General features: G+C 35.7%; 1 protein-coding gene across 1 annotated transcript; it reads left to right on the forward strand.

Annotated features, from left to right (window-relative positions):
* Nucleotides 1-81: 81 nt before the first annotated feature.
* Nucleotides 82-13298, forward strand: LOC146931814 (uncharacterized). Its single transcript, XM_085703402.1, has 3 exons — nt 82-763; nt 11970-12099; nt 12743-13298. The coding sequence occupies exons 1-3, from the start codon at nt 82-84 to the stop codon at nt 13239-13241; spliced, it is 1311 nt and encodes a 436-aa protein (XP_085559528.1). The 3' UTR covers nt 13242-13298.
* The last annotated feature ends 4201 nt before the right edge of the window (nt 13299-17499 follow it).

Raw genomic sequence — 17499 nt, forward strand, 5'->3', positions numbered from 1 at the left:
AATGCTCTTTATTATATTCTTGATCGTTACAAGTTATCTATTTCAAGGATACGAGGGCAAGGATATGATGGGGCATCAAATATGAGAGGTGAATTTAATGGTTTGCGAAGAAAGATCCTAGATGAAAACCCTTATGCTTTCTATGTCCATCGTTATGCTCACCGCTTGCAATTGGTGATTGTGTCTGTTGCTAGTAGTTACTCATCTATTAATGATTTCTTTGAGTACATCTCCTTGATTGTAACAACATCTAGTACATCTTGCAAGAAAAGGGATGCTTTGACGGAGGCACAACACAAAGATATTTTGCATGGACTTGAGAGTGGTGAGATATCTATGGGAAGGGGTTCACTCCAATCATCTACTCTCGCTAGACCCGGGGATACTAGATGGGGTTCACATCATACTACCTTGCTTCGTTTGGATCAAATGTGGTCCTCCGTGTTAGTGGTGCTTAGTATGGTACATGAAGATGGGCGTGGACCATCTCAAGCGGCGGGTTTGATAGAAAAAATGGAGAGCTTTAAATTTACTTTCATTTTGAAGTTAATGTTAAAGTTGTTTGGTATCACAAACGAGCTTTCGAAAATCTTGCAAAGAAAATATCTTAATATTGTGCTTGCCATGGAATTAATTAATGTCGTCAAAACTCGGTTGGCCACATTGAGAGATAGTGGTTGGGATAATTTATTTGTTGATGTACAAGAATTTTGTGTTGTTAAAGGTATTCCGGTGCCAAATATGGATGAAGAAATACCGGTTCGTGTAACACCCCGTTTTCCCAACGTAAAAATTTCATAATTAAAAATCAGAGTAATTCCACTTTAAACTGAATGCTACACTTCTTAAAAATTCATAAACTGAATAAATAACAATTTATTCTTCAAAATCATTTAACATAAGTAATTCAAAACTTCGCAGCGGAATTAGTTCATTCAACATAAAAAGTCTTTGCCACACAGGCCTCATCAGAAAATCTCATAAGTCTTAGTTCAATATTTATTCATAAAAGTTCATAAACAATACGTAAGGAATAGAAGTAAAGTCAAGTCCCATCCCGTTACGTATCAGAGCATCTAAAGACACACTGTGAGGAGTCCACTCACGACCACGCCTAATCTTGATTACCTGCAAGTTACCCATACGAAGAGCAACATTTTCAAGCAGAAGGGGTGAGATTTCTCAAACAATAATATTAAGCTCATAAATCATAAATTACATTTAACAATATAAATATCTTATAATTTAACAATTATAATCAAATACATAGACATCATTTCATCTTAGCAATATATCATCATATAGCAGTCACAATCATCGTCGCATATCATCATACTAAAAGGCATCACAAAGTAATTCGTTAAAACATCACAACTTAACAACTTGACTTGACAATGCATCTAGACTTGACTATGCAACTCTTAACGTCTTAAACCATCTTGAATCATCATGAAAATGCAAATGCATGTGGTACCAATCTAGGGCATAAGCCCTCGTCGCTTATGAGCATAAATATACTCCTAGTGTAACGCCCGTCTTAACTATTTAATTAATTCAATGAAGTTTAGAATATATTTATAAATATATGCTTATATGATTTATAATTTGAGTAATTTATGTGATTTATGATTTGAGTAAGTTATACGATTTATGAAGAAATTATGTGGAGTATATGATGTTGTGAAGTTGTTATGTTGGTGTGACTTATTTTATTATTAAATAAAATAAGATATTAGAAATAAAATAAAAATATTAGAAGTTGGGCTGTGAGGTGGAAAGAGTAAGTTTATAGGTGAGATGAGTAATAAGAGTAAATAAATAATACAGACATAAGTGGGAAACTACGTGAAACGCTTTTGGAGAAAAGGGAGAAAAGTCAGAAGAGGAGAACCAGAGGGAGAGGCTATCGATTCTGCAATTACAAGGTAAGGGTGAGACTAATTTTCAATATTATTAAGGGTATAATTCTATAGGATGAATTTAGCATGATTAGGTTAAGTTTTGGTGAGAATTGGGAATTAGGTTTAGGATCAATTTTGATGAATGAATCAAGAACATATGTTAGATTGATGCAAAATTAGTGTACAGACCTTAGATATGACTTAAGATGATAATTAGATGCTATTTGGATGAAGGAATCGTGAATATAGGTGAAAAGTTGTGATTTTTAGGTTTCTGGCCGTACTGACATTCATCGCTCGCACCTGCGAGCAAGAACGCTCGCATCTGCGAGCTAGAACCCAGAACTCGCAACTGCGAGCAATGCAACTCGCAACTGCGAGTGACCTGTGAGCTCGCAACCGCGAGCAGAATAACTCGCCACTGCGAGTAAATACGTAGGAACCCAGAATGCACACTTTGCTCGCCATTGCGAGTGAAGTTACTCGCCACTGCGAGTTAGGCTGTTAGTTGCCCAAAATTGTCCCGATGCGATCCTTTCGCACGTGTAGTCTTGAGATGACCTTAGAAATTAGTTAGAGAGCTGTTTAGGATGCTTTCATAAGCTCCAGAAGTCTGTTATGGTGACTGACACTAGAAGTGTTGCTGCATGAATGTTATAATGATGTTTTATGATATTTATATTGATGTAATTAATTCTTTATGTGAATGTTAACACATTCAAGCGTTGTTAATTGTTGTATGTTGCTGCTGTTTTCTGTTGTCGACTGTTAGTGTCTTGAGGTTGCATGAGTCGGTCTATGTTGTTGGAATTTAAGAAGTCGTCCATGATTTATGAGTCGTATGAGTTGTACACGTCGTTGTCTAAGTTGTTGGAAGTTGAGTTCATTGCATACTCATTAAAGTTGGGGGCTTTAGGCCCGGCAGCCTTTGTGCTCATTAAAGTTGGGGGCTTTAGGCCCGGCAGCCTTTGTGCTCACTAAAGTTGGGGGCTTTAGGCCCGGCAGCCTTTGTGCTCATTGAAGTTGGGGGCTTTAGGCCCGGCAGCCTTTGTGCTCACACGTTGAAGAGCCTATTATGCTCATTTTGTTGCTGATTGGTACCACATGCATTTGCATATCAAGAAGTTCATGATGTCTAAGTTGTCGAGTTGTTGTCGAGTTGATAGAGTTGCATGGTCAAGGATGAGTCGTGTTGTTAGGTTGTTGTTGAGTTGATAGAGTTGCATGGTCAAGGATGAGTTGTGTCGTCAAGTTGAGTGTTAAGTTGATTATGATTTGTGATGAAAATTAGTAATGGTATTTGATGATCGTATTTGTTATGTAATGAAAAATATGCCAATTGTTAATTGTTGATATGTTATTAATGTTTAAGTTGTTAAATGCATTTTATTGGATTATATGCTTAATGTATTGATTATGAAATCTCACCCCTTCTGTGTATATGTTGCCTCGACCGTGGGTAATGTGCAGGTAATAAAGATTAGAGGCGTTCGTGAGTGGACTCCTCAGTTGGTGTCTAGGTGCTCTGATACGTAACGGGATGGGGGCTTGCTTTTACTTCTATTCCTTACGTGTCTCTTTTATGAACTAATTTATGAGATTTTCCAATAAGGCCTGCGTGCCAAGACTTTAAAATGTTGAACTATTTTCCGCTGCAATAGTTTAAGATTTTTTTTTATGATGTTGAATTTGAAGGATAATTATTATTATTATCCATTTTATGATTTAAATGAAGTATGTGACATTCCGTTGTGATCAAAATACTCTGATTTTAAATGAAATTTTTATGTTGGGAAAACGGGGTGTTACAATTGGTATCAGAGCAGGTCGGTCCGTCCGGCCAAGTAGTGAGTCGAGTTGTGTCCTTAGCAGTTGGAATACCACTATTATGATATTCTAAACGTTGTGTGTTGTGCAGAGAAGAGACCTGGAGGCTGCGAATCTTATTTGCTATAAGAGGACTAGAATGGCTGGAAGAAATGATGCTGCGATTGCTGCTGCTTTGGAAGCTGTAGCCCAAGCTGTGGGACAACATCCAAATGCTGGTGCTGGTGCGAATGCGGATGTGAGGATGTTGGAGACCTTTCTGAGAAATCATCCTCCTACCTTCAAAGGAAGGTACGACCCTGATGGAGCACAGACGTGGCTCAAGGAGGTTGAGAGAATTTTCAGAGTTATGCAATGTACCGATGATCAGAAGGTGCGTTTTGGAACGCATATGCTGGCTGAGGAAGCTGATGACTGGTGGGTGAGCCTCCAACCTACCCTAGAGCAGGATGATGCAGTTATTACTTGGGTTGTGTTTAAGAGAGAATTCCTAAACAGATATTTTCCTGAGGATGTTCGCGGGAGAAAAGAGATCGAGTTCCTTGAGCTAAAGCAAGGAAACATGTCGGTTACCAACAGATCCCTTTGTGGAGCTGGCTCAGTTCTATCCACACTACACGGGGGACAATGCTGAGTTCTCCAAGTGTATCAAGTTTGAGAATGGTTTGCGTGCTGATATTAAGCGAGCCATTGGTTACCAACAGATCTGTGACTTTTCTGCTTTGGTGAGCAGATGCAGAATCTATGAAGATGACAGCAAGGCTCATTATAAGATTATGAGTGAGAAGAGGGGTAAGGGCCAACAAAGTCGCCCAAAGCCTTACAGTGCTCCTGCTGACAAAGGAAAAGGAAGAGCTAATGATGAGAGGAGGTCTAATAAGAAGGATGCTGGTGCTGAGGTTGTTTGTTACACTTGTGGCGAGAAAGGCCATAAGAGTACTGCTTGTACTAAGGATATTAAACGGTGCTTTCGTTGTGGCAGTAAAGGACATACACTTGCAGAGTGTAAGCATGCGGACATTGTGTGTTTTAACTGCAAAGAAGAGGGTCATATTGGGTCTCAGTGTACGAATCCGAAGAAGACTCAGACTAGAGGGAAAGTGTTTGCTTTGACTGGTACTCAGACTGAAAATGAGGATCGTTTGATCAGAGGTACTTGTTATATTAACAATACTCCTTTAGTTGCTATTATTGATACTGGTGCTACACATTGTTTTGTTGCTTTTGATTGTGCTTCTAAGTTGGGTCTTGCTGTGTCTGATATGAGTGGAGAAATGGTCGTCGAAACTCCAGCTAAGGGTTCGGTGACTACTTCTCTTGTTTGTTTACGATGTCCTTTGTCTATGTTTGATCGTGAGTTTGAGATTGATTTAGTTTGTCTGCCTCTGAGTGGAATGGATGTAATTCTTGGTATGAACTGGTTAGAGTACAACCATGTTCTCATTAACTGTTTTAGTAAGACGGTGCGTTTCTCTTCTGCTGAAGAGGAAAGTGGAGCAGAATTTTTGTCTACTAAGCAGCTGAAGCAATTAGAACGCGATGGGATCTTGATGTTTTCCTTAATGGCATCCTTATCTTTGGAGAATCAAGCAGTGATTGATAAGTTGCAGGTGGTGTGTGATTTTCCTGAAGTTTTCCCTGATGAAATCCCTGATGTACCACCGGAAAGAGAAGTTGAATTTTCTATTGACCTTGTTCCGGGAACGAAGCCTGTGTCTATGACACCTTACCGTATGTCAGCTTCTGAGTTGGCTGAGTGGAAGAAACAGTTGGAGGATTTGCTAGATAAGAAATTCATTAGACCGAGTGTTTCACCTTGGGGAGCGCCGGTATTGTTGGTTAAGAAGAAAGATGGAAGTATGAGGTTGTGCATTGATTATCGACAACTGAATAAAGTAACTATAAAGAATAGATATCCACTTCCTAGAATTGATGATTTGATGGACCAGCTGGTGGGTGCACGTGTGTTCAGCAAGATTGATTTAAGGTCGGGTTATCATCAGATTAAAGTAAAAGATGAAGATATACAGAAGACGGCCTTTAGGACGCGATATGGTCATTATGAATATAAGGTGATGCCTTTTGGTGTGAGTAACGCGCCTGGCGTGTTTATGGAGTATATGAATCGCATTTTCCATGCATTTTTGGATCACTTTGTGGTTGTGTTCATCGATGATATTTTGATTTACTCTAAGACAGAAGAAGAACATGCGGAACATTTGAAAATCGTTTTGCAAGTGCTGAAAGAGAAGAAGTTGTATGCTAAATTGTCTAAGTGTGAATTCTGGTTGAACGAGGTAAGTTTTCTGGGCCATGTTATTTCTAGTAGTGGTATTGCAGTTGATCCATCTAAAGTTGAAGCAGTATCACAATGGGAGACTCCTAGGTCAGTTACAGAGATTAGAAGCTTTTTGGGTTTGGCAGGATACTATCGAAGATTTATAGAAGGATTTTCTAAGTTGGCACTTCCGTTAACACAGTTGACGTGTAAAGGTAAAGCCTTTGTGTGGGATGTTCATTGTGAGAACAGTTTTAATGAATTGAAGAAGCGTTTGACGACGGCTCCAGTTTTGATTTTGCCAAAACCTGATGAACCTTTTGCAGTGTATTGTGATGCGTCCAAATTGGGCTTAGGCGGTGTACTTATGCAAGATGGTAAAGTTGTTGCTTATGCATCAAGACAGTTGAGAACTCATGAACGAAACTATCCTACTCATGACCTTGAGTTAGCTGCAGTCGTATTTGTCCTTAAGATTTGGAGACATTACTTGTATGGTTCGAGATTTGAGGTGTTTAGTGATCACAAGAGCTTGAAGTATTTGTTTGATCAGAAAGAACTGAATATGCGACAGCGGCGGTGGCTCGAATTGTTGAAGGATTATGACTTTAGTTTGAATTACCATCCGGGTAAAGCTAATGTTGTTGCGGATGCCTTAAGTAGGAAGAGTTTACATATGTCTGCCATGATGGTGAAGGAATTTGAACTACTTGAACAGTTTAGAGATATGAGCTTAGTTTGTGAAATGTCGTCTCGGAGCGTTAAGTTAGGAATGCTGAAAATTGATAACGATTTCTTGAAAAGTATTAGAGATGCACAGAAGGTTGATGTTAAGTTTGTGGACTTGTTGGTTGCTAGTAATCAAACTGAAGATGGTGACTTTAAAGTCGATGATCAAGGTGTGTTGAGGTTCCGAGGTAGGATTTGTATTCCAGACAATGATGAGATAAAAAGGATGATTCTGGAAGAGAGTCATAGGAGTAGCTTGAGCATTCATCCGGGAGCTACAAAGATGTATCATGATTTAAAGAAGCTGTTTTGGTGGTCAGGATTGAAACGTGATGTGGCACAATTTGTGTACTCTTGTTTGATTTGTCAGAAGTCGAAGGTAGAGCATCAGAAACCTGCTGGGTTGATGACACCGTTAGATGTACCAGAATGGAAATGGGATAGTATATCCATGGATTTTGTGACAAGTTTACCGAATACTCCTAAGGGAAATGACGCTATTTGGGTGATTGTTGACAGATTGACGAAGTCGGCACATTTCCTTCCGATTAATATTAGTTTTCCTGTGGCTCAGTTGGCAGAGATTTATATTCGAGACATAGTGAAATTGCATGGTGTTCCTTCAAGCATCGTGTCAGATAGAGATCCTAGATTTACTTCTAGATTTTGGAAGAGTTTGCAAGAGGCTTTAGGCTCTAAGTTGAGATTGAGTTCGGCTTATCATCCTCAAACAGATGGTCAGTCGGAAAGAACGATTCAGTCACTCGAGGACTTGTTGAGAGTTTGTGTACTTGAGCAAGGTGGAACTTGGGATAGTCATCTTCCGTTGATAGAGTTCACTTATAATAATAGCTATCATTCAAGTATTGGGATGGCACCTTTCGAGGCTTTGTATGGTCGGAGGTGTAGGACTCCGTTGTGTTGGTTTGAGACCGGTGAAAGTGTGGTTCTAGGACCAGAAATTGTTCAACAGACTACTGAGAAGGTGAAGATGATTCAAGAGAAGATGAAAGCGTCGCAGAGTCGACAGAAGAGCTACCATGATAAGCGTAAGAAAGACCTTGAGTTTCAAGAGGGAGACCATGTGTTCTTGAGAGTTACTCCAACGACCGGTGTCGGTCGTGCATTGAAGTCAAAGAAGTTGACTCCAAAGTTTATTGGTCCTTATCAGATATCCGAGAGAATTGGCACGGTGGCTTATAGAGTTGGCTTACCACCTCATTTATCGAATTTGCATGATGTGTTCCATGTGTCGCAATTGAGGAAGTATGTTCCAGACCCGTCCCATGCGATTCAGAGTGATGATGTGCAAGTTAGAGACAACCTTACGGTAGAGACCTTACCCTTGAGGATTGATGATCGCAAGATGAAGACGTTGAGAGGCAAGGAGATTCCTCTGGTGAGAGTTGTTTGGAGTGGAACGACTGGTGAAAGCCTGACATGGGAGCTAGAGAGTAAGATGATGGAGTCTTATCCAGAGTTGTTTTCTTGAGGTAAATTTTCGAGGACGAAAATTCTATAAGTTGGGGAGAGTTGTAACGCCCGTCTTAACTATTTAATTAATTCAATGAAGTTTAGAATATATTTATAAATATATGCTTATATGATTTATAATTTGAGTAATTTATGTGATTTATGATTTGAGTAAGTTATACGATTTATGAAGAAATTATGTGGAGTATATGATGTTGTGAAGTTGTTATGTTGGTGTGACTTATTTTATTATTAAATAAAATAAGATATTAGAAATAAAATAAAAATATTAGAAGTTGGGCTGTGAGGTGGAAAGAGTAAGTTTATAGGTGAGATGAGTAATAAGAGTAAATAAATAATACAGACATAAGTGGGAAACTACGTGAAACGCTTTTGGAGAAAAGGGAGAAAAGTCAGAAGAGGAGAACCAGAGGGAGAGGCTATCGATTCTGCAATTACAAGGTAAGGGTGAGACTAATTTTCAATATTATTAAGGGTATAATTCTATAGGATGAATTTAGCATGATTAGGTTAAGTTTTGGTGAGAATTGGGAATTAGGTTTAGGATCAATTTTGATGAATGAATCAAGAACATATGTTAGATTGATGCAAAATTAGTGTACAGACCTTAGATATGACTTAAGATGATAATTAGATGCTATTTGGATGAAGGAATCGTGAATATAGGTGAAAAGTTGTGATTTTTAGGTTTCTGGCCGTACTGACATTCATCGCTCGCACCTGCGAGCAAGAACGCTCGCATCTGCGAGCTAGAACCCAGAACTCGCAACTGCGAGCAATGCAACTCGCAACTGCGAGTGACCTGTGAGCTCGCAACCGCGAGCAGAATAACTCGCCACTGCGAGTAAATACGTAGGAACCCAGAATGCACACTTTGCTCGCCATTGCGAGTGAAGTTACTCGCCACTGCGAGTTAGGCTGTTAGTTGCCCAAAATTGTCCCGATGCGATCCTTTCGCACGTGTAGTCTTGAGATGACCTTAGAAATAAGTTAGAGAGCTGTTTAGGATGCTTTCATAAGCTCCAGAAGTCTGTTATGGTGACTGACACTAGAAGTGTTGCTGCATGAATGTTATAATGATGTTTTATGATATTTATATTGATGTAATTAATTCTTTATGTGAATGTTAACACATTCAAGCGTTGTTAATTGTTGTATGTTGCTGCTGTTTTCTGTTGTCGACTGTTAGTGTCTTGAGGTTGCATGAGTCGGTCTATGTTGTTGGAATTTAAGAAGTCGTCCATGATTTATGAGTCGTATGAGTTGTACACGTCGTTGTCTAAGTTGTTGGAAGTTGAGTTCATTGCATACTCATTAAAGTTGGGGGCTTTAGGCCCGGCAGCCTTTGTGCTCATTAAAGTTGGGGGCTTTAGGCCCGGCAGCCTTTGTGCTCACTAAAGTTGGGGGCTTTAGGCCCGGCAGCCTTTGTGCTCATTAAAGTTGGGAGCTTTAGGCCCGGCAGCCTTTGTGCTCACACGTTGAAGAGCCTATTATGCTCATTTTGTTGCTGATTGGTACCACATGCATTTGCATATCAAGAAGTTCATGATGTCTAAGTTGTCGAGTTGTTGTCGAGTTGATAGAGTTGCATGGTCAAGGATGAGTCGTGTTGTTAGGTTGTTGTTGAGTTGATAGAGTTGCATGGTCAAGGATGAGTTGTGTCGTCAAGTTGAGTGTTAAGTTGATTATGATTTGTGATGAAAATTAGTAATGGTATTTGATGATCGTATTTGTTATGTAATGAAAAATATGCCAATTGTTAATTGTTGATATGTTATTAATGTTTAAGTTGTTAAATGCATTTTATTGGATTATATGCTTAATGTATTGATTATGAAATCTCACCCCTTCTGCGTATATGTTGCCTCGACCGTGGGTAATGTGCAGGTAATAAAGATTAGAGGCGTTCGTGAGTGGACTCCTCAGTTGGTGTCTAGGTGCTCTGATACGTAACGGGATGGGGGCTTGCTTTTACTTCTATTCCTTACGTGTCTCTTTTATGAACTAATTTATGAGATTTTCCAATAAGGCCTGCGTGCCAAGACTTTAAAATGTTGAACTATTTTCCGCTGCAATAGTTTAAGATTTTTTTTTATGATGTTGAATTTGAAGGATAATTATTATTATTATCCATTTTATGATTTAAATGAAGTATGTGACATTCCGTTGTGATCAAAATACTCTGATTTTAAATGAAATTTTTATGTTGGGAAAACGGGGTGTTACACCTAGGGCATAAGCCCTCGTCGCTATTGAACAAAAGCTCCTAGGGCATGAGCCCTCGTCTCTGGTTGAGCAAAAGCTCCATCGTCGTGGTTGAGCAAAAGCTCCAGGGCATGAGCCCTCATCTTTAAATGAGTATGCATGGACTCAACATCTTACATCTTAGAAACTTCATGAACATCTTAAAACTCTTTGACTTAGACCGACATTTACATCTTAAATAAGATCGACAGCAACATATGCAGCACATATTAATTCATAGCATATCAACATCATAATATAACACATCTTTAAATCACACATCTTCATATAACGCATCTTTAAATCAAATATCTTCAAATAGCTCATCTTTACATAACACATCTTTAAATCATACATCTTCAAATAACAAATCTTTAAATCATACATCTTCAAATAGCACATCTTTATATAACAGATCTTTAAATTATACATCTTCAAATAACACATCTTTAAAGCACACATCTTCAAATAACACATCTTCATATAACACATCTTTAAATCATATACAATTAAAATAAAATAAAAACCAATCAATACAAAATAAATTAATTTATTTAGCATTGCTATTATAGTTTAAAAATCTATTTTATAATATGACATTCCCTACATATCGATATAAAATATAATCATATGGCAAGTTTAATTGGTTTCATGCCTATTTCATCAACCGCATAGTCTTTACTTGTTCATCATGAAGCTTAATCTAATTCTTCTCTCAATAGTTCCGCCGTTACTCTTTACCCAACTATTCTTCTCTCCCTTACCCATATGCCCATACAACCCTTATGGTGAATAGAGACTCCCCTCTTACAAACTCCTCCTAAAACAGGTTAGATGCAATCTAATGATCTACAGACTTAATATTAGTGAAAGATAATCTCACCCTTACCTTAGATTGTTTTTCTGAAATCAAAAGCAGCCTAGGGTTCTCTCTCTCTGAGTTCTCCTCTTTCTCCTCTTTCTCCAAAAAGCGGTTTAACGTAAAAACTCTTTCTAACCTAAGCTTCCTTATTTATAATACTAATCACTCTTCCTAAATCTATTTAGGCCCAATAACTTATTCTTCTTTCTATTAAAACCTCCAATTCTACTTACACTAATAATCCTCATATTCTAATAAATAATATTTCTCTACTAAATATATAATAATACACCAAATAACAAATATATATCTATAACAAATTAACAAATATATTTCTGCACCAAATAACATATATATTTCCTCACAAAATAACAAATATATTTCTACACTAAATAACATATATATCTCTTCATCAATTAACAAATATATTTCTACACAAAATAACCCCACAACTTAATTTTTATTTTATTTTCGAATCTTATTTTATTAAACAATAAAATAAGTCACAACGTCTCATAAATTTCTCTAAAATCATATAAATCACATAAATCTTATAAATCACACTAATCATATAAATATATAAATATATTCTAAAACTAATTAAAATAATTAAATAAAAAGGAGGACGTTACAGTTCGGGGTCGTTCAAGACTAGAAGGGAGGGCTGTCACTAATCTTCACCATTACCAGGCCGAGATTTTTTATGTTGCTATTGACAAAATGTGTGTGGAGATGGATCATCTCTTTAGTGAAGGAACAGGGCCGTCCCTACAAAAATGAAGGCTCGGCTCTCAAATAAAAATAGGCCCCTAGTCGAAATAAAAATACAATTTTTTTAAACAAGCAAAAAAAAATTATAATGTTTTTTATTTTATATTTTTAGAGAATAATTATATGTTTGTTGTTAGAGCTTATTGGAAGAAGAGGAGATAGTATTTAGGATATATAAACCTCAAATCCATAAAAATTAGGCAAAAAAGAGGCCCTATAATGCTGAAAAAATAAATAAATGATAAAAAACAAAAATCAGCCCTCACAGGAGTTGAACCGGAAAAAAAAAAAGAGGCCCTATAATGCTGAAAAAATAAATAAATGATAAAAAAAACAAAAATCAGCCCTCACAAAAATAAATAAATGATAAAAAAACAAAAATCAGCCCTCACAAGAGTTGAACCGGAATACATAAGTTCAACAGGAGTTGAACCGGAATACATGAGTTCAACATCTCCAAGATTTATCACTGGAGCTCGCCTTCAATTTTTGTTAATACTACAATGTAATCTGTATATATTATATTTTCAGTGCATTATATATAAAAAAAAAAAAAAAAAACTGGGCCCCAAAATTGGGGAGGCCTAGCTCAGTAGAGCTGTTTGCACCTCCCCAGGGACGGCCCTGTGAAGGAAGTAACATTGTGCTTAATTGCTTCTCATGTCTTGACCCCAAGAACTCTTTCTTCAAGTTTGATGTTGATAAGCTTGCTCGTCTTGCTGATATTTATCATGCAGACTTTTCTGATGATGATCGTGGAACAATAAGGGAGCAACTTGACACTTATGTACTTCAAGTGAAAAGGCATGCTTCTTTTTCTTCTTGTGACGATGTTCAAAGTTTGGCTATGAAGATGGTTCAAACTGAGAAACATTTGGTATTTCCATTGGTCTACATACTCATTGAGTTGGCTTTGATATTGCTGGTGTCGACAGCATCCGTTGAAAGAGCCTTTTCAGCAATGAAGATTATCAAAACTAAATTGCGCAACAAGATGAACAATGTGTGGTTAAATGACTTGATGATATGTTACACCGAGCGAGAGATATTCAAGTCACTTGATGATGTTGATATTATTCGAACATTCACCGGAAAGAGGTCTCGGAAAGGGCATTTACCTCCTAATTTTATTTAGCACGCTATTAACAGGTTATATTTCATCTCTCTTATTTCAACATGTACTTTTGTAGAAAAAATGACGATCCTCTTTTATTTTGATATATGACTATTTATATATATTATATCACATGTGAATTTGCGATAAATTTTCCGCCCAGGCTCGGTAAATTTCCTGGCTCCGCCACCGCATGAGATAGCACTTTATTAAATCAAATTCAACAACAACATAAATTTAAAATATAGATATAAATTAAACACAAGAAAGATTATGGATGAATCAAACTAGTTGTACACTCACAAGATGAAGCGCTTCCTTCATTGAGTTCAACATGCACGTCCTGAACGAGTCAAATTTGTCCGAATAGTATGAACAAGTCTCACTAAGATGCATCTAACTCGATTGATTCATTGGAATAATATTGATCAAATATAGAGAAAATGGTTCTTATATCGATGTTGTTTTGAAGTTTCATTTTGGTGAACCAAACCCATCCATTTGAGCCGATTGACGGACGACGATACTCAACATTGACCATGCTTTTAGTATCGTCGCAGCTCAGAAGACAATCCAGTTGTTCCCTCAAATTACGCAATGTAAGACCATGAATGATCGTAAACACATTAAGTTTAAATTCATTTCTACTAGGTAGTGTGTTTTTTTTTTTGAGGAATACTAGGTAGTGTGTTGTTGTGTTGGAAATGAAAATGAACCGAACACGCTAATTTATACACATTTATGTGCATTGCAGACCACAAAAAATGACGATGCATTGTATAGTACACTAATCCATATATCTTTATTATGTATTTCTTACTTTTGAATTACAGAATATGAACGTGCAATGTGCACATTTTTCATCACTTTTGTTTATAGCGTTTTATTTTTGTCAGGATTGTATAATCCGAACATAAAAAAACGTAAAAAACACGTTCAGATTATAAAATCTAAAGTGGTAAATGCATTTTGCATCAGGTTTGATTCTAGAGTTTTATATTTGTTCAGATTTCTATAATCCGGACGTGTAAAATTTTCCAAAATACACGTCTAAACTATATAATCCAAACCTATATTTTAATGTGAAGTCAAAATTCTGCAAGATATGAACTTGTATTTCATTGTGAAACCTGATATATCAATCAGTAAACAGTTACCATGTCATATAAACAGATTTTTGTTCGAAGTCATAAAACCATAAACATAAAAAAAAAAAAAAAAAAAAAACATAAAACCATTGAATAATTGTTCAAAAAATATATAAAAAAAACATCCACAAATTATCCATAATATTACTTACAAAATACAAGCAAAAAACATCCTATCGTGTGACGCTTCCCCCTTCCAGTAATGGAAGGCACCTTTAGGCTTTGTTTGGATGACAAAAGAAAGTGAAAGGAAAGAAAGTATAAGGAAAGATTATGAGTAAATAGGCAATTACCCTCCTGAAATTGTAAGTTTCGTCAATTACCCCCCTCAAATTAACAAAACTTAAATTACCCCCCTGAAATTGAACAACGTTAATCAATTTACCCCCTCCGTCAAATTTTTCTGTTAGTGAACATGACGTTTTGCAAATATCCCCTGAAGTTTTGCACTTATGTGCAAAATTCCCTCTGAACTTGAAAATTTATATTTTTTTTTTGTGTAATGAGAACTATTGTTGTTCTTTTTTATTTATTTATTTGAGGGGAAATAGGATAGAAAGGTAACATAGTGATTTCCTTGATGATTGATTTATTAAATTTAATATGGAGAAGTGAATGAATGATACCATCTTAAAAATAGGAACTAATTTGAGGTTTAATCTTTTCTTTTTCACATGAATCCTGCTCTTTGCCCAACACATTTTGCTCGCGCCCAACTGAAATATCGAAAATACTCTTGCGTGAGTTAACTCACGCATGTGTTAAATCTGCGCAACTTAACTCACGTTGCGTGAGTTGACTCACGAATGTGTTAAACTCAACGTGACTCGACACAAACAGAGAAATTAACACATGCATGAGTTAACTCACGCTAGTTTTCAAATTCAAAAGGGAGCAAACTTACGCTATTTTTATTTACATGGTGAGAGGTTGTGCTTGCTATATATGTGGGACTACTAGCTTATTGTTAGGAAGAAGAGAATCCAATGTTAAGAGACCAAACACACCAGTAAAAATGGGCAATCCCTCCAACCATACTCATAATCTCATTCACCTTATCATATTTATAATCATCTAAAAAATTCATTTAATTAGTTAGTACTCATTCATAAACCATTAGCTACTGCTACACCAACATAGAACATATCCTCAACCTCTAATAACCCATCACCATGTTTCATTTGCTTTGCTTGAATCATTACTGAAATTTGTTCAATGTTAGAAAAAGGAAATCGATGCATTTGTATAATTTATACCTTTGTAGTGTTATTTTTTTTTGTCTTAAATAAATATCCACAGATAATTAAGAATTCAACGAGTAGGTAGATAAAATTTTGACAAGCAATAGTTCTCATTACACCAAAAAAATATAAATTTTCAAGTTCAGGGGGCATTTTGCACATAAGTGCAAAACTTCAGGGGGTATTTGCAAAACGTCATGTTCACTATCAGAAAAAATTTACGGAGGGGGTAAATTGATTAACGTTGTGCAATTTCAGGGGGGTAATTGAAGTTTTGTTAATTTCAGGGGGGTAATTGACGAAACTTACAATTTCAGGGGGGGGGGGGGGGGGGTAATTGCCTATTTACTCGAAAGATTATTGAAGGAAGGAAAGTGAATAGAAAGTGAGAGGAAAGTGAGATGATTGTTTGGTTGTTTGGTAGAACTGAAAGTGAATAGAAAGTGAGAGGAATGAAAGTGATATATTTAGTAAATGACACAAATATCCCTACATTATAAAATACTTTCAATGTAAAAACATATGTTAGTATTTATATTAATATACATGTGTATATTTATATAGTATTTTAAAATAAAATAATATTATAGCATTTATTTATTAATTAAATTAGTGATGTTTCATTCTTATTAAATATTTGTTGTAAAATACATTTTGTACTTCCTAGTATAACACTACTGCAAAAATGGAAAATAAGTCACGCACGTCACCCAAAGCAAGGGCATGCATGTCCAATTGAAAAATTGAACAATCTTTCCTACTTTCCTCTCAACTTTGGACCGAAAGGTTTTATGTTGTAGGATCCATCAAAATTGATCTTTCCTCACTCTTTCTTTGGAGATCCAAACCATGGAAGCCCAATTTCCAATAAACTTTCAATCTTTCATAGCATCTTTCCATCCTTTATCAGCTGTTCCAAACACAGCCTTAGTCTCCTTGAGAATTCTCATACGTAAAATATAGTTATTCCTTTCCTTCCAATATTACTCGTACTATGTAATGTAAATGCACACATATTTATAAAATTTATTTAATTTTTTAAATTGAAAATAATTCCTTGATTGTTATGAAATGCATTTTATATTTTTATATTTTGTAATTTTCCTTGGTCGTAATGAAATACATACTTTAATATATACTATTATCATATCAAGTTTTTGTTTAAGTATATTATATCATTTTATTTACTTTGGTAGTATTTTATTCATTTTATAAATTCACATATTTATTTTCGATCACAAGTTCTTTTCATTTTCTCTCATATCAAACTACTAAACAATCTCTTCTTTTCTCTATCATTCCTTCAACTACCAAACAAAGTATAAAGAGGATAAAACTTGTCATAGTATATTTTTCTCGGAAATTAAAAGTTGCTTTTATTTTTTCTTGGTTTAAACCAAGTCTTGAGAAGTTTTTTGAGAACTAAAATGGATCTTCACTCTGACTAATAAGTGTAGGACAAAATAAAAGTTAATACACCATTTCATATTAATAGTAAAATAAATAAATATTAAAATTTATTTATACGCTCGAGTTTGATATGGTTCAATTCCAAGAAAATAATTTGAAATTTAATTCAATTCGAACAATTTTTACCAAAGGATATAAAAAACATAAATTCAATTGGTTTTGTAAGGACACAAACATTTATAAAGAAAATTTTATAAGGATGCAAATATTTCAATATTTTTACAAGGACAAAAAAACGAAAGTTGATAGTTTTGTATGGGTGAAAAACATATTTTATACTTTATATTATATAAGTTTAAGTATAATTTTGATCCTCTTATTTTTACCGATTCACGAATTTATCTCCCATTTTAAAATTATCGAGCTTAAGCCCATCCATCATATTTTTGTACTTAAAATTGGTAATTTGACATAATTTAA

Source organism: Medicago sativa, chromosome 4 (assembly GCF_051527215.1).
Source record: "Medicago sativa cultivar Bolivia chromosome 4, Bolivia_mono, whole genome shotgun sequence".
Taxonomy (NCBI): domain Eukaryota; kingdom Viridiplantae; phylum Streptophyta; class Magnoliopsida; order Fabales; family Fabaceae; genus Medicago; species Medicago sativa.